A 21,129-nucleotide genomic window follows, 5' to 3' on the forward strand; every position below is an offset into this window, starting at 1 on the left:
CCTTTGTCAATACCCGACATGAGTCGCGCACGCGTCACTTTGCAACTACACGCAGATCTGTTTTGCTGTTAGCCACAGAATAATGAGATAGGTACATTACATAGCAGTAATTTATTAGCCACAGAATAATGAGATAGGTACATTACATAGCAGTAATTTATTAGCCAGAGAATAATGAGATAGGTACATTACATAGCAGTAATGTATTATTTAGCGTAAGGCATCACATTTTCACAGCATGATCCCTGATGCAGGGCTCTCAAGTCTCACGCATTGGGCGTGAGACACACGCATTTCAACCCGTTCACACGCTCACACGCCACACGAAATTACCAGGATAACGCCCACCAAGCTGCGCCACTATTTTTTAAACAGTGGAACGGGTAGAGGAATCAAGTGAGTTCCCCATAGAGTTCAGAACACCCTGCCGCCACTCGCGGCACTACCATTGGGCATTTTAGGTCTGGTCCCGTCCATTTTAACCCAGGCCTATAGTGAGTGATTTTAATTCTAGCAGTTCATCCAATAAGCAGCCCGAGGAAAGCTTTGAGTGAAAGCTTCTCAGCCAATCAGCGGCTTCTACCCCACGTGTGGACTATTAAGCCTGTCCACAGGCTGCATCGTCACCAGCAAGTGATCCAATGAAATGAATGACGTTTGCGCGCAAAAGCAAGCTCAATGAGACAGACACAGAGTGTAGCTATTAGCTAGCTAATATGAAACGCAAAGCAAAGCAGCTTGTTTTCATTTAAATTCAGCAAGAAACCCTCCGAGGAGCAGGGGGAGGAAATTTTAAGTAACGCGGTTACAAGTGACGAGTTACCATTCTGCTCGGCCGCACTCTCCCCATCAAGTCCTCCCATAGCCACCCCCTCACACCAGCAAGGCAAGTAGTGTCTTAACGTTATTAGTGTCTGGCTGTCTGAATGCAGGGGGAACCTGAATACATTTTTTTTGGCTTATTTTAATTGGCCCATCCAGTTTTCTGGAGGCCCACCTACAATCAAAATCCTGGCGCCGCTAGTGCCTGCCACGCAACAGCTGAGTGAGTGCGGATTTCAAGTTGCGGATTTCAAGTTGCGGCTTTCGTCGCGGTTTGTGACTTTGCCTGAAATTGAGTGAGTGTTTATTTGGTTGCCATGACTTAGCGAGTGATGACGTCCTGTCACTGTTCCAGTTGAGGGGAGAGAGAGCGGATGACAGTTTCAGTTCAGTAGAGCACACGGTCTGTAGAGTTGTGTAATTATGACTTTATATACTACATGTACATAGCGGAAACCCTGTTGTGCGTCTGCCATATTTCTGATACTGTGGCGGCAGAAATCAACATAGAGGAAACACTGGGTAGCTTTTGCGTCTATTATTATTATTATTATTATTATTATTATTATTATTATAGCTACATGTTGAATCGGCTGCAGGGCTACTCTGCCTACCCATAATACTTTTATAACAGTACCCATAATAATTTGGAAAAGTTTTTTCTTTCCTTTTATCTTTACTGCATAACCTCCCGGCCCCCATTGTGAAAACCTTTGGCCTCGGCTATTTCATTATATTTTATCCAGACAATGCATAGTATTAATTATTGCACACACACACACACACACACACACACACACACACACACACACACACACACACACACACACACACACACACACACACACACACACACACAGAAATACTGAATTAAATAAAAAAATATATATTTGTACGAATTTATGTCATTTATCAGATCAGACCCCCGTCCCCACCCAAACCCCTTCCGCCAAAATCTCACTCTGAACTCTGTTCAAAACTTGAGAGCCCTGCTGATGTCAGTTCTAGATTAGAGGCTGAAGTAACCAACAAGAACCTGCTAACGAGCTACAAATGGACCTACATAACGAAGTTCATTCACTGCTTGCTACAAGTTAGCAATCAAACACAACAACGGCTGTCACTTGAATGACGTTTTGAGCTAACGTTAGCAAACAACGCTAGCCGGATCCAGATCCCTTGGCGTTCTGCCGTAAACCATTTAAATCTAAGAATGCGCAGCACACATCTGAACTCGACTCACATCAGGTAGTGACAGCCGTAACTACACACACTTTAACCTCCACAGTCTCCGTAGCGTGAGGAATACACAACAGTAACGAGTAACGAAGCAGCACATAAAAAATTTATCGGAGTAAAAGTATTAAACTCATCGAAAATATGTACTAAAGTAAAAGTGGAAGTAGGAGAAAAAAATAATACTCCAGTAGAGTACAGATACAGGTTTTAGTACTTAAGTACAGTAGTAAAGTATTTTACTTCGTTACTATACAGCTCTGGCTAGCGGTTAACCGAATTAGCTGTTAGCTAAACTAACGTTAGCGCCCTTTATTCAGTGGTGCGCGGTGGTTTATGGGATGAGTAGCTCTTTCGCTTGATAATAAAAATATGTACACAGTCTTGTACCTTTGACTTTTTGGGATTTTCTGTTCGTTTTTTCACTCTAAATGATATTATCTCATATCTCATATGCTTATGAGTCACGTGGTAGCTGGTTAGCCTAAGGCACGGTCTAAAACTCTTTATATACGTCAATGGGAGAAATGAACGGGAAACTTACCTCCAGAACCCAAGGTCTCTTGGAGGAGGGGCGGGACTGTTGAGCTCTATTCTTCTCTGTCATAGACCTGTTTTCAAAAACTAAAAAGACATCAGTTAGCCACACTGTTGCACTTGGCTCTAGGGTTGGGCGATGTCCCCTAAATTGGCAGTTGACGATGTTTACAATAAAACATCGTGATGGACGATGATATCGTCGTCGGGGCCGGGGGTGGGGGAAGAGGGGTTGCTCATATCTCTTTACATAAATATTTTTTTCTACTACTATGGGCCAACAGTTAACATAGAAACAATTACACATACATGTAAATGCCCTGCTGGTAGGTTTTACAACTTGACCTACTTTCACCTAAGTACGGTGCAGTAAAGTCAATCAGATGTCCGTGATCTGCGTAACGACAGTACAGTGGGACGTTTGCCTTCAACAGAGCGACAGTAATAACCTAATATACCATCATTACTGAGTTTAAACTACATTCTCGGTTATGTTTGCACTGAATAACGCATTCAATAAACAGAAACATAACTCTTGCAGCGCACATGAACAGATGCACAATATTAGCTCACACATAAAATAGCACCCTCGTGAATTAGCCTACTGTTGCTAACGTAGATTCATAAATCCTGCATAACATCGTCCCGTACCTACAGGACCTCAGACTTACTTATTGATGCACGCACAGAGTAGTGTCGACAAACTTAGTCCAATGAGGGGAGAAAGGAAAGTGTGATAGCGTTCCACGTTAACGCTTTTTTCTTTCTCACTTGAGACCGCTGTGTCCAACGTTACTAGAAGGTAGAGCAAGCTACAACTGACAGGGAGAGAGAGAGAGAATGTATCACTACAGCCAATCCAGTCTGCTCAAAGCGATGGTCTTTTTCACAAATAGGTTGCACGTAAAGGGGGAAAAAGTAGCTTCCACTTAAGGAGCCCTATGTCTTGTCTTTGTGTCTTTGCTAGTTTAAAGTGATGGTTCGGAGTAATTTCACTCTAGGGTCCTTTGAACCATGATCTCGAGCCAAACACCCCCCCAGAAGCTTTTTTCACCTTGGTCTAAGGCCCCATCCACCCGTACCAAAACTTTTTTTTTTTTTACCCGTCTTCCCTGGATTCGTTTCAAGAATAGTTGCGTCCAAACGAATCCACTTGTAAATGACTCAATACGCTACTTCATATGCCAGGCCTATAGGTGGCGCTGTTTCTGCTACAGAAATTTACCAAAAAAAACGGAGAAGAAGAGCCTAGTCACTTCCACTTCCCATCATAACATGACTAGCTAGATTATAATTTTCTCTTAATACATCCGTGGACTATAATAACTTTCACCACTGCTCATTTTATAAAGGCTGCCGCAAGAAAATGTGTCTTTGTTTACGTTGTATAATGTGCTGTTGGATTGCTTTTTATTTTGCATGATTGCAGCGCGCTAGCAGCGAGCTAACGTTAGCTCGCTAATGTTCGCTAGCTCTAACATCAGCAGTCAAACAAACATCAATGATCCATGAATGATGTCTTTTTAATAATCTATACGTTTTTCTTGCAGTAGCCTTTCTACAATAAGCCGTGGTAAAAGTTACTATAATCCGTTCAGGGAGTTGATAAGCAGACAGATTAGCTAGCTAGTTGATAAGTTATCTACTTCCACTTTATAAACAGATAGCCATAGCAGCGTAACGTTAACGTCCCTGCTGGGACGGGTCAGCTACTTTAGCGGTCAGCTACTTTAGCGGTGTTTAACGTTGGCTACATAACGTTAGCAATATATCTTGTGTAGAATCCAGAGGGAAGGGTCAGGGAGCAGAGTATTTAGATGAAGTGAGCTGGTTTGACCATGGAGATGGGACATGCTCGCTTAGCTACCGCAGTTGTGTGCGTCAGCGGCCGTGGGAGAGGGTGTAAAAGAGGGGTGTGGCGATGAGATCATCGATACGGATCCGTATTTACCATCCATACGAAGCCAAACAAGAGCAGTTTTCGGATTTTTTCACCCTGAGACCTGGTTTCAAAAAAGTGCGTTTTCAGGCAGTGCGTTTGCAGGATTCGTCTGGACGGTCAGCCCAAACGATGCAAAACGTGTGCGTTTGCACAAAAAAACGTTTCCGTGTGGACGGCCCCTAACATTGGGAGAGTTAGGTAGAGTAGCGTTATCAGCTGAATAGCTTAGTGCAGGGGCTAATGGACCCACGTTTGTATCTCGTAAATGACCCCACTAATAATAACCGACGCACTGGTCAATTTCCCGTCCAGCGCCCGGTACTAGGATTAGTGTGTTTGACAGGTTGAGGAGTGTGGCATCACGATGGTGGCTCTCCATCGTAACGATGATATCGTCCATTGGCACAACCCTACTTGGCTCCTTTTTTTACCATGAACATGGACATTGCTAGCCTGGCTCCCCCTCCTACGTACTATGCTCAATTTTAATTTTCCTTCACTACTCCATCTGGGTTTGCTGTATATTCTTGGGTTTTCTCTGGCCAAATATTTGGCGGACCAGGCTACTGTACCAGAGTCTGGTAGGACCAGGCTAGTGTACCAGAGTCTGGTAGGACCAGGCTAATGTACCAGAGTCTGGTAGGACCAGGCTAGTGTACCAGAGTCTGGTACATTAGCCTGGTCCTACCAGACTAATGTACCAGTGTCTGGTAGGACCAGGCTAGTGTACCAGTGTCTGGTAGGACCAGGCTAGTGTACCAGAGTCTGGTAGGACCACGGTAATGTACCAGAGTCTGGTAGGACCAGGCTAGTGTAACCAGAGTCTAGTAGGACCAGGCTAGTGTACCAGAGTCTGCTAGGACCAGGCTAATGTACCAGAGTCTGGTAGGACCAGGCTAATGTACTAGAGTCTGGTAGGACCAGGCTAATGTACCAGAGTCTGGTAGGACCAGGATAATGTACCAGAGTCTGGTAGGACCAGGCTAGTGGACCAGAGTCTGGTAGGACCAGGTAGGTTCTTCTTTCCTTTCCTACCTTCTTATTTTTTTCCTCATGCTCAGTGCGTCTCCACGGTTACGTGACTCTGGGCTTATTGTTGGTCGCCATAGTTACTGGCCATGTGTTCGGTGTGTCTGGTTCGCTCTTCTTCTGCCTGGAACAAATTGGTTTGTTTGTCTTCAGTGGTGGCGAATCTTCAGACTTCAGACAAACAAACTGAGTCAGAGAGCTTCCTGTGGAGCGTCCCGCTGTTTCTGTTGAAGATGAAGGTCAGAGAGCCGAGATGAGAAAGGTCACATCATCTTCATAATCATCATCATCATCATCATCATCATCATCTAACAGGAAGTGAGCTGACTTCACTTCACTTCACCGAGAGAAAGCATCTGGAAACTAACTTCTGCTAATTTATCATCATTAGATGCATACACACACACACACACACACACACACACACACACACACACACACACACACACACACACACACACACACACACACACACACACACAGACAGAGACACACACACACACACACACACACACAGACAGAGACACACACACACACATACAGAAACGCACACACACAGACACACATACACACACATACACACACACACAGACAGAAACACACACACACATACACACACACACACAGACAGAAACACACACACACACACAGAGACACACACACACACACAGAGACAGAAACACACACACACACACACACAGAGACACACACACACACACACACACACACACCCGCACACAGAAACAAACACACATACACCCCTATATATAAAGGAGAAACCGCTCCAGTGTTGGTATTTGGCCGAAGAGACTCCGAGACAGACGCAGCGCTACAGGACATCAGGTGAGAGAAACATTTTTATGAATCATCTACGAACAACGGAAATATAACTTAATACTCAAACTACTACTGCTACTTACCACGGACCCCCCGAATCCAGGATTCAGCTTTGGATTCAGCCGAATATTGGATTTCTTCCAACACGGTCTCACAGCAGCACGTTATTTTTCATCTATTGATTCGTGTACACGGACATGATTATCTCGTTTGTTTCGTGTTGCTGAGAACGTAATGTATTCGTGCTGGTCAGCACGTAATGGGAAGCATCTATGAGGAGGTTGGGTTTTGGGGTTTCGGTAAAGAAGAACGGGGGAAACGACACGCTACACGCCGGGACACGAGAACGGGGGAAACGACACGCCACAAGCCGGGACACAAGAACGGGGGAAAACGACACGCCACAAGCCACACGCCGGGACACGAGAACGGGGGAAACGACACACCACAAGCCACACGCCGGGACACGAGAACGGTGGAAAGGACGTGCCACACGCCACACGTCGGGACATGAGAACGGGGAAACGACACGCCACACGCCACAAGCTGGGACATGAGAACGGGGAAACGACACAACACATGCCACATGCCACACGCCACACGCCGGGATACGAGAACGGGGGAAACGACACACCACACACCGGGACACGACAACAGGGGAAACGACACGTCACACGCCGGGACACGACAACGGGGAAACCACACACCACACGCCACATGCCGGGACACAAGAACGGGGGAAACGACACGCCGCACACTCTGTGTGTGTGTGTGTGTGTGTGTGTGTGTGTGTGTGTGTGTGTGTGTGTGTGTGTGTGTGTGTGTGTCTGTCTGTCTGTCTGTCTGTGTGTGTGTGTGTGTCTCGATGTCTGTGTGTGTGTGTGTGTGTGTGTGTGTGTGTGTGTCTATGTCTGTGTGTGTGTCTGTCTCTGTGTGTGTCTCTATGTCTGTGTGTGTGTGTCTCCATGTCTGTGTGTGTGTGTGTCTCTATGTGTGTGTGTGTGTGTGTGTGTGTGTGTGCACAAAAGTGCTTCTAATATCCTTCACTGGTCTCCATTCAGAGCAACGGGCTCTGTTGGTCCATTTTATATATGTGAATGGGGTCAAGGCCCAGATATAACTACGCTAGGCATCCGCAAGATGCATTCAGCCCATGAACGCGGGGGCAGGTTATCACCTGACAGGCAGGACAGCAGCTGCTCACCCTCTGGCCCAGGAATATATTCCGGTGTCGACCTAGTGCAGGGGGGTCAAACTCACCTTCCCAGAGGGCCACACTGGGAAATAAGATTCATATCAAGGGCCAGACATGTTTAGTTTATTGAGATGCTTTTATTTAATCGAAAAAGTCAAATATCCTTGACTGTATTATTGCATGTCTTCTCACTTACAGTTTGGTCGACATAATTTCCTAAAAAAGTCAGGAAAAAGTGGCAAAATCTTCAGAAAAAGTTACAAATTGTCCAAAAAATGACAAAAACGTCAGAAAAAGTGACAAAAACTTCAAAAAAATGACAAAAAAATCAGCAAAAGTGACACAAACTAGGTGGGCCAAAATGTATTGTGAAACTAAATTGATATGCGGGTTAGGGTTAGGGTTATATGTATGTATACTAAGGCTGAGCAATTTTATCGATTCTGCGATATAAATCGATATTTTTTCCCCCAAGAAAGTATCGATTTTAAAGCCGCGAGTATCGATAAATAAGTCCCATTCAAATCCCCCGTGTTTACCCCTGTTCACGTTGCAGGAAGAGCGATTTGGTCAGCCAGCCGCTAGTGTCGCTGTAGAGCAGCCAACGTCAACTGGCGGCCCGCCGCCAAAGCTTTTAGTCTGGCCCGCAGAATAATCATGAATTCACAAAATGTAAAGAGGAAAAAATGCGTTCTGTTATTTATCATTTCAAGCATTTAGAGCAAAAACCCAGCCCCCTGTATTTACATCTCTATTCACATGCCGGAATTCTGTACAGCGATGCCCGAGCTCCACACACACTGCTGAGCCGAGATGTGTGTGCGTTAAAACACACACACAGCTGAGCCGAGATGTTTGTGTGTTAAAGGTTAAAACACGCAGCACCTGACTGGGAACGATACAGAGTTACCAACGGCCGCTGGGGCAGATGAACTCACGCTGGTCTCTTTTCTGTAAATAGGCTACAATTAAACCTTCGTGAGTAGAAAGTCAGTACTTATCAATGCACTCACCTGTGTAGAGCAGCATAAACATGTAGAAAGTGATATTTCAATCTGCTCAGTCCACTGCGCTGTTTTACGCAAACACAGCTCTACTCTGCAAATAGCGAATTTTTACAAAAAAAGCTAAAACAAAAGCTGTCGGTTTGTAGTCTAACTGTTTATCTTAGGTTGCCGGGAATCTGGAAATTTTGACCAATCCTTGTAAACCTCACTGCTGGCTGAACAAACCAAACTCTCCGCTAGAGCGGACAATCTGGAGCTACTTAATATGCACGTAAATGACGCGATCGTTATGTTCGAGTGATGATGATGATGATGCTGGTTGTATTATTTTGCAACAACATCGTTTCATTGCAAATGAGGCATACATGACGAGTGCATAGCCTGCGTATCAGTCCATTCATCATTAAAGCTGGGCTTTTGGCTTTTCCGCGTCAACTTTTCGCTTCAGCCTCTTTGACAGTGACATGTTTACCTGACAACAGCCTTTCTTTCTGCAAGCATATTCCACCAATCAGGATGCTGCATACTACAATAATTTTTCCATAATCACAGACTTTAACCATCACTCCTCAGTGAACTGCCTCCTAGTCTGAGATCTTTTTCTAGTTAAAGAGCCAGTTATCATTATGGAGTTTCCATGTTTTTTAGGAGTTTACTCACACTAATACAAAAAAAAAAAATATATATATATATATATATATATATATATATATATATATATATATATATATATATCATTAATTCAGTAAGAAAGTGAGCATTTCGAACAAGAATAGGCGTATAAGGTATAAATTCATTTTCTTTTCTTTATTTGAAAGTCCGGCCTCCAGAGTGCTTAGAAAAATTCTGAAAAAAATGTAGTTGATGATCCCTGCTGTAGACTCTCTGTCCAGTCAGAGACATATATTGTGTAATTGATGTTTTCAGTTCAATTAATTAAATCCAAGTAAATGGAACACTCACAAGATGTCACCAAAATCACTCTGTCCCCTTTAAATCTTTCAGAAAATGATGTAAGTGTATCGAAATATATCGAATCGTATCGTTGGCTGAATATCGTGATATATATCGTATCGTGAGATGAATATCGTGTATTGTATCGTATCGTGAGATTAGTGAATCGCTACAGCCCTAATGTATACATATATATATATATATATATATATATATATATATATATATATATATCTGGACCTTTAACAGGTTATTATGGGTGTTAATTGTAACAGTGCGCTGTCTCTGTTTCTCTTGTTCCCGTCAGGTATACTGTCTGAGATGAAGCTGAACGTGTTGTTGGGGGTCGGGGCTCTGCTTGCCGTCTTCCTCCCTCGCTCTGCTGACTGTCGCCCCGCCGATGCAGATGCCGCTGTTGCCACGCCAACAGGCCTACACCTCCCCCGGCCGCTGCTGCTCCCGCGGCCGCTGCTGCTCCACCTCGGGGAGGAGTTCTCCCTCCGGCTGGGGGGAGGCTCTGCTGCCTCCTCTCCCTCTCCCTCTTCCTCTTCCTCTTCCTCTTCCTCAGCGGTGAACGTGGCGCTGCTGCGGCTGACGCAGCGCCTCCTGCAGGCGCGCGCCGAGCAGCAGGAAGAGGAGAAGGAGAAGCGGTCCGAGGAGTCTCCCATCTCTCTGGACCTGACCTTCCACCTGCTGAGAGAAGTTCTGCAGATGGCGCTCGCTGAGCAGCAGGCGCTGCAGGCCGACAGCAACCGCAGGATGATGGACACGGCCGGGAAATGATCCAGGACGCTCTGCACCTCCTGTCCCTCGCCGTAACCAGAGCCCATCTACGGAGAGCCATTTCACTTCCCATTAAGCCCCATTGTACCGAATTTGGTTGCAGTTCCCCCATAGTTCCACTGGGGGTGATTGCAGGCGAGTGCTAAATGAATGGGAGTCTATGGAGCTAGTCGGCTAAATTTGTCTCTTTCGCCTGATTGTCGTTGAGAAATCTCAGATTTGATTGTAGTTTTTGCAAGTTCAACATGGATTATAGGTCGAAAGTTGAATGAACCAGTACTTATGTCCTTTGAATTGCTTACAGGTTGAGTTGTTGTTGCCCATAACACGCTAGCATTCTGCTAATGAATGCTGATTGGTCAGTGAAGGACTGATTACGACCAGAGGTCCTGCTTGATGGCATCCACATTCTCTGAAGTGACTCAGAGCCGTAAAGCAGTATATCTGGCCGTACATATGTGTATGACGTCATTGACATTTTAAAAAGGCTTTTTAGAACAAACAAAAAAAACACTTCTTCTACAAATCTAACACCCAGCAGTGTGTATTTTCTCAGCCTCCCCTTTCGAATGCAACATTAAAATTACTAGACAAAAAATTATATCCTGAGAAAAGTGGACTTTGAGGGCTATAACGCTATAGAGTCCCATTCATTCTGCACTGGCCCGTGAGCTCCATAGACCTTCATTCATTCTGCACTGGCCCGTGAGCTCCATAGACCTTCATTCATTCTGCACTGGCCCGTGAGCTCCATAGAGTCCCATTCATTCTGCACTGGCCCATGAGCTCCATAGACCACCATTCATTCTGCACTGGCCCGTGATCTCCATAGACCACCATTCATTTTGCGCTGGCCCGTCAGCTCCATAGACCTCCATTCATTCTGCACTGGCCCTTGAGCGCCCCCTCTAGTGGAAAGAGAGTGGAACTGCAACCAGTTCAGAAGCCGGAAGTGTCCCGAGAGAGTGGATCCATTATTAGATATTCTCTGCCGTAACCTCGGGACTTTCTACTTCCTGTCCAGTGTTTTTATCATTTTATGGTTTTCATTAAAGCTGCAACTGCTGATTATTAAACTGATGTTGCCCTAACCCAAATGATTCAGAGAACTTTCTGTACTTTCTGTCCAGTGGTTTTATGTTTTTCATCCAGTTTTGGGAGTAACAAAATATAGGAAAGTATAATCATAAACAAGATTACGGTGGTACATTTAAATTAGCTGATACATGGTTAAACCTCATTAGCTCTTACCAGCGTATCTCTGTGTGTACTTCGTCCACACAAATGTGTACCTTACACCTCGGAAAGTCCACAATGTACAATGGAAGGTGCATAATTGTTTGTGCCCCTGGGGCCTGTTTCACAAAAGCAGAATATATAAATCCAGGATAGCTGATAAAGCGAGGCTTGACCTAGTCTAATCTGTGCAGCCTGGCTTGGTGCGTTTCACAAAGGCCAAGCCAGGCTGAGGAGGAGCGTCTAGGTTGAGCCAGGCTGAAGTAATTCAGATAGATGCGCGTCCACGGCTTTCCTCAAAAGACCACGAGGTTGATCACAGATTTACTGATGCCAAAATAGAGAATATGCATTGTACATACTTTATACAGAGTGAGCAGCAGCTTCTTGTGGAAGTAGGATGATGTGAAACACATTATTTGTATAAAAAGAAAAGAAACACGGCCGTTGTAATGAAACAGCGAGAGAAAGCGTAGCAGACGATCACGGACCGACTGAATGCGTAATTGTAGCCTAAATATATACATTAACTGACCACGACTCTGAATTGAAGCCGTCATAGTCATACCATTCAAGGATTAGGCTACTAATCATTTGCACAAATTAACAGTTGTATTCTTTGCCTTAAAAGTAAGCAGAAGATAATGTTACCATGAAGATACATTTTCTACAACGCTAGAATATAATGCGTAAATATGTCGAGTTTCCTTCTCTACATATTATATGCCTTGCTCCCTCATATATATGGACATAGAAAATAAAGACACTGAAGAAATTGGACTCTAAAATCTAGAAACTATTAAGATAATAAAGTGATAAATTCCATGCACACTGTAAACATTACCGCTGGTGCCACTTCTCGTGGGCGTAGAGTCCAATCCTTGAGCCGCACGCTCGTCCGCAGAAGGAGCATGGGAAACCAGATGCCAGGGGGGTACCACCCACCTGCTGGTGTCTCTTGATGCGCCTCTCGGTTTGGTGTATTTGAGAGACTGCACTGGCACAGGTGACCTGCCAGGCTGATCTGTCGAGTGCCAGAGATTCAAGCTGCGTGAGAGGGATGTTCGCCCACTTTAGGAGGTCCCTGGTGTAGTCCTTAAAGCGCTGCTTTCGCTCCAGCGGAGCGCTTAGCGCCCATTAGTTGACTGTAGAGGACTTGATGAGGCAGGCGGCAGGGCCGGATTGGGACTCATTTTCAGCCCTGGATTTTCATTCCTTAGACCGGCCCACTTTACTTCACGAATTACTAAAAAAATGTAATCAAAACCTTAGTATATAAGTCTGCAATAGCGCCCTGTCCTCTACATCCTTATAATTCGGTGTATTTTGTAAAATATCACTATTTCCAAGTGTTGCCTCACAATGTAGATTTATTAGAAAAGTAAACATCTTAACAACAACCCAATGATGTTGAACAATATCAGAATCTGTTTCTGTGCAAATAAGTAATCACAGATTAAATAAAGAACAAGATACATTGTATTGCACTTTCTAATGACACCATAATCTATTTTTTCCTTTGAATATTTCATACAACTTTCATAATGGGTCACAAGTAATATTTGGTCATAAAAAGTGATTATATTGTAGCTAATCTGATCATGTTTGCTTGTTCACACACTGTGATACAACAGCTTACAGTAGATGTGCCATCCACACTGACAGCAGCTATCCCTAATGCACACTACTGGCTCTGCTTCTGACACAAAATCACATTTTGAATCACAAATTGTCATAATTCTCAGCACAAATCTCTCCTTTTTACAAAGCTTTCTGATCAAGTCAAGTCAGTGTCATTATGGTAGTGCCGAATCATCTGGCATCATTAATTATCCCAGGGCATTTTTCATATAGAGCAGGTCAACACCACACTCTTATTAATTCTTATAATACTCAGTCAATGATCAACCCTACCTGCCCAAACTGGAGTTCTGGGCTCATATAGCTGCTGCTTGGTAACCTTACTGGCTCTTCATTGTCACTGTTAGCAGCAAACTGGACTAGTAGGCCTACTAGCTGCTGCTGCAGAGCTACAAGAACAAGTTTGATTCATAAACATAAACGCTGGTTTGCAGGCACTTCTCCTAACTAACTTAGCTTACCCGTCTCAACGTCTTCATTTGGCGTTTTGCTAAAAATATCATCTGGCCGTGTCACTTTCTAGAGCTCTACTTTTTAAATTGACGCTTTTTCAGTGCCGTTTTTCCTATTACCCGTTCTTTTTGCTCGCGGTGGCATCCTCCAACAAGCACCAGTGACTTGTGTACGATGACGTTTTTTTTTTTTTTTTTAGCAAGGTGCTGCCGTCGGAGGACTCCGAACATAAATAGGTCATCATTAACCAGGCTGCACTCTGCGAGTGGGCTGCATGAATGAAGAGAACGGTGGGCTGCAAGAAAAAATAAATACTGTAAATACAAAAAGTGGGCTGCGAGTGCAGGCAGCATAGGGACAGCATCCATAATATTCAACTATGATTTCAACCCAGTGCCATACCTGAACACCGGCCCTCACAACCAAACAACCAGACCGGCCCACCGAGAATTCTCCCGGTGCTCCCGATTAGCCAATCCGGGCCTGGCAGGCGGTGTTCAGGCATGCGTATGGTGTGCCCCAGAGCCATAGAGATATAAGAGTTGCGACACTCGTTGATCTCGCTAGCGGGGTGGTCACGTGGTTCATGTAAGCCTGTATAGTTCCAAACACACGCAGCGCTGTCATGTTCTCCTATGGGACTGACAGCAGTGATTGCGATATTGAATGGTAAATATGAATAAAAACACATACCCATGTACTTGTTTGATTGTTATTGCATATTTGTAAATGTCAGTTTTACATTTGGAATGGGGTGACAACTGAAAGCTATGTATAGATACGTTTTTAAGTTTTGGAGGGAAAGCTTCACGTCCGTGTTAGCATGATAGCACTAGGCTACTGTCCTGTATTGTCCTTTGTGTCACGGGGACTTTAGTTTATTTACATTTTGTATTAGCCTGTCCAAACGCGTTTGTTCTGACATGCCTGGGACAAACAATGAGTGACACAACAAGAACAAGTACAGAAAAAATGAATACAGTGGGGAAAGGAGACAATTAAAAAAAAGCAATACAACTAAGATTTACCGCTGGCACCAATGGTTATAAAACCCTTCAGCAAATGCAGATTCTACTGCCTAACATCCACACGCTGCAAAAGAGGATACAGCATGTAAATCTGGAGCCAGAAGTTTTGGGGGTTAGTGTTTGAGATGCTGAGTGTTTAATAAAACAAATCCTCTCCACATATATCAGGCTGAGGTTTGTGGAACAAAAAACAAGTGGGAACAAGTATGAATAAGGGCAACAAAGTAGAGCCAGGAATAGGGGGAATAGTATAAGTGATTAATTAACAAAAAATATCCTCCACATATATCAGGCTGAGGTTAAGGATTCAATCATAGTGCATCAGGGTAAACAGCCGTGATAAGGGGTACCTTGGCAGCAAGAGTCAGACTAAGAAGGCAATTTCAACACAGCAGACTTCCTCACATAAGGTCATAACATCTAGTCAACTGCCAGTCCACTGCCAAACACCTTACTGGTTGCCATGGATGTATTTGGCCTCTACATCCCCGGCACACTGTCCGCAGCCTCCAGTCTCCTCTTATTTCAGCAGCCAGCAGCCACCACCAGCAGCCACCACCAGCAGCCGTCGCCAGCACCAGTAGGGCTGCTGGAATACGGAAAGAAATATGATCATAATTATTTCAGTCAATATTGAAATCACGATAATTTAACACGATTACGTGTTGACTTCTGGAAAGATGTTGCTTATTGAACTTAAAAAAAACAGTGGAAAACGTTAAATAAATCAACAGTAAAAAAAAAAACACACCTGTGAAATTTGCCTTAATACTTTTTCATATTTAAAATTATGTAATTGTCATATGTCACTTACTGATATTTTGTGTGTGGAATAACTTGTATTCATACATGAAATCCAACAGCCCTTTCAAGGGTATAATTAAACAAACGCAACCTTATTTCTAGACACAGTACTCAGCTGAATAGCTAACACCGTCAGGTTCAGTAGATAAAACCTAAATAAAACCTGTCCTTAATCAACCTTAAAGGAATATTTCACCGCTGGAAAGCTGAATATATCTTTAAATTGGGTCACTTATTTAGTAGAAATGTGAAAAATAAATTGAAATTGGTGCCTTCTAGGCCGAGAAAAGCCAGAAAATGTGTTTTGGTCTTATATGGATGAAAAACACCAAATCCCAGAATGCACCTGCTTCGTTGCTTTGAGTCCACTCCCAAGCCACACCTACCGCTTGACAGACAGACAGAGGCATACAACTCAACTTCAGCGTGTTTTATTGTCATTTCAACCATATACACGAAACAACATTTCATCGTGACTCAAGTGGTGTTACACATTTAACATATATAAAAACGACATTATATAAAAACAACATACGAAACAGGCTACATTTAGTACACACACTTTATAGGCTCCGTAAAGTTCAGCTAACACATACTAGCATTAGCGCTTGGTGGGCTGTAAACACCGAGCATAAACACAGCCGTGAATTAGCGTGCAATGTAGAATGGTCGGCATTTAACAGTCACAAACTCCACCAGCAGTTAGCAGTTAAATGGATACAAATCACCACATTTCTGCACCACTCCTTGTTAACGCAGCCCACCTCTTTTACCTGGCGACAGAGCATCTCTAGCTTGGAGGGCTAGCAGGCCTGGTAGCTGGACAGTCCGGTACACTATTCAGGCATGTTTCCACAACAACAAAAACACAGCAGTCTCTGAACTCACGTTGGAAGTTTTGTTGAAGTTGGATGTAGTCCAGTTTGTGGTCTAAATGAGCGGACACTTGCAAACAGGATCCGTAAAGTTCAGCTAACGCATACTAGCATTGGTGTAGCTAAACACAGAGTATAAACACAGCCGTGAATTAGCGTGGAATGTCGAATGGTTGGCATTTAACAGTCACAAGCTCCACCAGCAGTTAGCAGTAGCTAGTTGGATTTTATTTCTACACCAGTCCGTTTAACACAGCCCACCTGCACGGGCCGGCGAGAGCAGCCTGGTAGCTGGATAGTCCCGGTGCCGGTACACTGTTGTTCAGGCATGTTTCCACAAAAACAAAAACACAGCAGTCTCTGAACTCACGTTGGGAGTTTCGTTGAAGGAGGATGTAGTCCAGCTTGTTTTTTAATGAGCAGACACTTGCAAGCAGGATGGATGGGACAGGTGGACAGCTAGCGTTAGCTTTCCACCTAGCCGATGAGGATGTCCCCTAGCCGGCTAGCGGCATTGAGCGACACCGCTGGTCTCCGTGCAGGCTGTAATAACGTTTCCTGCATATTCTCCGATCTGTACCGATGTATCCCGGTGGTACACACGTCCGGTAGTTTGAATGCAGATAATTGTTGTAAATGTTTTCTGCTGAAAACCGAGAGCCTGTTTAGCGAAGCTTCAAGATGGCTGACAGTCGTTTTCATTCGGAATACCTCGGCCAGACTCGGCAGTCCAACCCCCTGTGGGCGTGTTGAAAACATGCGGAAGTAGATCCTACTACTGGCTGTAGTCCTTGCCTCTGGCCCAAAAAATCTTCCGATGACGCAAAAATCGTCATTTTACGTCATCGGAAGATTTTTTCCAGGCCCCAAATGCAGAGATCTCTCGTCTCAGGGGGACATGAGGGAGGAAAGCACGGTCATTCAGAAATACTATCGGGTTTCTACTGATACAAAGCTGAATGCTAAATCGGTGAAGTATCCCTTTAACGATCCTAGTAATCCAACATCAATAACTAACTAAATAAAAGATTCACTACTGAACTTCGTAATTGTTGGTGTAACGATACCTTCACAACTGGCGAAGTCAAGCTAACAAACGAGCTAACAAACTAGCAGGCAATCGGTCGGCTACCAAGATAAAAAATATATAATCACGCTGTGCACACATACAAATAAAGATCAGTATATGCATCATAAAAGGCCTCTGATAAAATATAGACAGTTGACAATTCAAAAGAGGTAGCTATTTAATCATCTTACCTCAGAAGTTACTCGACGGCCAGCAATGAAAATGAATGATGTCCGACGCCGTGAATGGATTGTTTGGAACTATGCGAGGCTGCATACCCCGGAAGTAGGCGGGAAAAAGCGTACAACGGAGTCCGATGGGAGTGTCGCCACTCTGTCTTTCTCTATCACTCTGGTGTGCCCTATCCAGCGCAGATGTTTTTTGGCCACTGCTGCTTCCATACAGATTGAGTCAGTGTTGCTGAGGATGTCTGGATGGGGGATTCGATCTTCCCAGGACAAGCTGAGGATCTTCTGTAGGCAGCGGATATGGAAGGCCTCTAGGTTGGTGATGTGCTGGCGGTATGGGGTCCAAGACTCTGCCCCATAGAGCAGAGTGGAGAGACATACCGCGTTGTAAACAGCCACCTTGGTGCTGATCTTCAGGTTACGGTTTTCAAAAACCCTGCTGCATAGACGTCCAAAAGATGATGAGGCTTTATTTATCCGGGTGTGTATTTCTGTGTCAAGGGAGCAGCATGAGGACAAAGTGGAGCCGAGGTAAGTGAAGTGGTCCACTGTTTTAAGTGTTGCACCATTTATGTGAAAACTGGGCGGTGTGGGGGCGGGGATAGTGAGATGGGACATGACCTCGGTTTTTTGAATGTTGACTTGTAGGCCAAAGGATTGGTACAGACTGGATATTGTGTTAAGGGCGTGCTGCACAGAGTCCAGGCTGTGAGCTAAGACGGCACAGTCATCAGCATACTGAAGCTCACTTTGTGTGTCTTTGTGTGGGCCTGGAGCCGAGGGATGTTGAAAAGGCTTCCGTCAAGTCGGTATTCCACATGGACACCGTCTTCATGTCCCATGACACGGTGGAAGAGGCAGGTGATGGCAGAGAGGAGGATGTTAAAGAGCACCGGAACCAAGACACAGCCTTGCTTCACCCCAACGTTTACTTCGAAAAACTCTGACTGGAGTTCTCCCGTGAGCACTCTGGCTTGCATCCCGTCATGCAACTGCTGTAGGATGCAGAGAAACTTGGGTGGTACCCCAAGTCTGGAGAGGTGTTTCCAGAGCAGCTCACGATTGATGGTGTCAAAAGCTTTGTTGAGGTCGATGAAGCTATAGGTCTTTAAGCACAGCTTCCGAGATGTGCTCAACCAGTCTGCTGAGCACGATCTTGGCTAGGACTTTCCCTGCAACGGAGAGGAGAGATATCCCGCGGCTGTTGCCACAGACTGCTCTGTCTCCTTTCTGTTTGTAAATGACCACGATGTTAGCATCCTTCCAGTCCTGTGGGAGGGTCCCGTGTTCCCAGATGTTTTGAATCAGGAGGTGCAGGAGGGTGTCCTCTGCAGGGATTCCATCAGGTCCAGCGCTTTTGTTGTTCTTCATCCCGGCAATAGCTTGCCGGAGTTCTGAGTAAAGTGGTGGGGTGTCCAAGTGCGTGATTGGTGGCAGGTCTGGGAGATTATCCAGAATATGTGGGTTGACAGGGTTGGTGTGGTTGAAGAGACTCTCAAAATGATTTGCCCAACGGGCAAGAATCTCGTGGCGGGCCTTGAAGAGCATGGACCCGTCAGCTGATCGGACTGGGGCAATGGCCCGCTTCCTGGGGCCATCATTTACATCATGTTAAAGAAGTGCCTTTATTTCAAAATAAGAGCCCAGTGTACCCAGCTGCATCGGTGGTGCGTTCAGGCTCACCTGCAGGAACACGGCCATCTCGGCCTCGTCCCTGGTCTGGATGGCGGTCACTGACAGCTTGGCCGAGTCCTCCAGGTGTTGGCTGTACTTCCTGCTCAGCCCTCTGATGTAATCCAGCTTCTCTTCCTGCTTGGCGTTGATCCGCAGCGTCATCTCGCCTTTCCTCTCCTCCAGCAGACAGAACAGCTGATCAAACGTCTCGCACACCTTCGACTTCTGGCGCCGCCCGTTCTCCTGGAAACACAGGCAGTCAATCAGTCAAACTTTATTTCAGACAAAACACAATGCACTTCAAAGTGATGAACAGTGAGTGAAAAACAGGGACACACACACACACACAAGTTTGTGAATTCATGTCGACCGTTGAGCAGGTTTCCTCCACCTGATTGATGATGGCCTGAGTCCTCTTGTTGTTCCCAACCAACATGGAGATACAGTCAGTCAGCTCAGCCTACACACACACACACACACACACACACACACACACACACACACACACACACACACACACACACACACACACACACACACACACACACACAGACAGACAGACACACAAACACACACACACAGACACACACACACACACACACACACAGACACACACACACACACACTGACAGACAGACAGACACACAAACACACACACACACACACACACAGACACACACACACAGACACACAAACACACACACACAGACACACAAACAGAGACACACACACAAACAGTGTCACCTTCTGCGTGTGGAAGACGGCGTCCAGAGGCGCCACCTCGCAGTCTTTGTGCGTTCCGAAGAGCAGGTGGGAACGCAGCTCAGGCAGTAGATGTTGATCTCACACATCGGCTGCACCAACTTCTCCTCCGGGACCGGGGGGGAGACAGGGAGAGAGACAGACAGGTGGACGGGGTGGGGGGGGAGACAGGGAGAGAGACAGACAGGTGGACGGGGGGGAGGGGGAATATAGACAGGGAGAGAGACAGACAGGTGGACGGGGGGGGAGACAGGGAGACAGACAGGGAGAGAGACAGACAGGGAGAGAGAGACAGACAGGACCCTTTTAGAACCCTTTATTTACAGTTTTTTCCGATTGCTAAACGACAGTGGGCACAACTGGAGTCACATGTGCAAAACTCAAACCACAGTCTGCACTACCTACAGTCACCTGAACTAAACAGTTCACATCACCTGCAAAACTCAATCAAAGCAACACAACTCTTAACACACGTCTCAAACAGTATGCACAAGCCTCACTGAGATAACACACACTGCCACTCAAAACACACTGAGGGTAAAAACACTAGCATCAAACACCAATACAGAAATTACAAACTTTTTCATCTTTACAGTTTGAACAATTTGAGTGACTTGACACTACTCAACAGTTTATTTAAGGAAAAAATATAGATTGTATAGCATACCAATTTTTACATAAGGTAAACAAGAAGGAATGAAAATCAGCAGTTTTCTTCAATAAAGTATTTTGTCTCTAGTAATTTATGGAATTACTGGGGAAAAAAAACTAAAGGTACATAACAGTACCAACGAATAGTGTGACTAATCCTGCCTCTCTCCAGCATCATGTGGCAAGTTTTCTTCATCACATTGGATATCTGCATCATCTCTAAATACAAATGAATGTGGTGTTTCTATTGCTTTCACCTCCATTACTTTCTGAAAAACAGTAAGAACGTAGTTTTACTATTGTAAAGATATAGTGCTTTTCACTTTTTTTATAGCTGTGTATGTAACCTCAGACATCTTACCTGGACATATTGGTATCTTTGCTCTTTTACCTGTTTCTCTCAAAC

The 21,129-nt window shown here is 44.9% G+C and overlaps 1 protein-coding gene across 3 annotated transcripts in view; it reads left to right on the plus strand.

Moving 5' to 3' along the window:
- The window catches only part of LOC120560868 (corticoliberin-1-like), a 71,185-nt gene extending 59,752 nt beyond the window's left edge, over positions 1-11,433 (plus strand). The window contains exons 1-2 of one of the 3 annotated variants that reach the window (XM_039803746.1): positions 6,345-6,409; positions 9,867-11,433. In XM_039803746.1, coding sequence (XP_039659680.1) covers positions 9,881-10,342 — 462 coding nt within the window. In that variant the 5' untranslated portion in view covers positions 6,345-6,409; positions 9,867-9,880 and the 3' untranslated portion in view covers positions 10,343-11,433. Of the gene's footprint in view, positions 1-6,344; positions 6,410-8,533; positions 8,577-9,866 lie in introns of those variants that run through there. The other 2 variants (XM_039803748.1, XM_039803747.1) reach the window with 2 other exon arrangements.
- Positions 11,434-21,129: the final 9,696 nt, after the last annotated feature.

Source organism: Perca fluviatilis, chromosome 6, assembly GCF_010015445.1.
Source record: "Perca fluviatilis chromosome 6, GENO_Pfluv_1.0, whole genome shotgun sequence".
Lineage (NCBI taxonomy): Eukaryota > Metazoa > Chordata > Actinopteri > Perciformes > Percidae > Perca > Perca fluviatilis.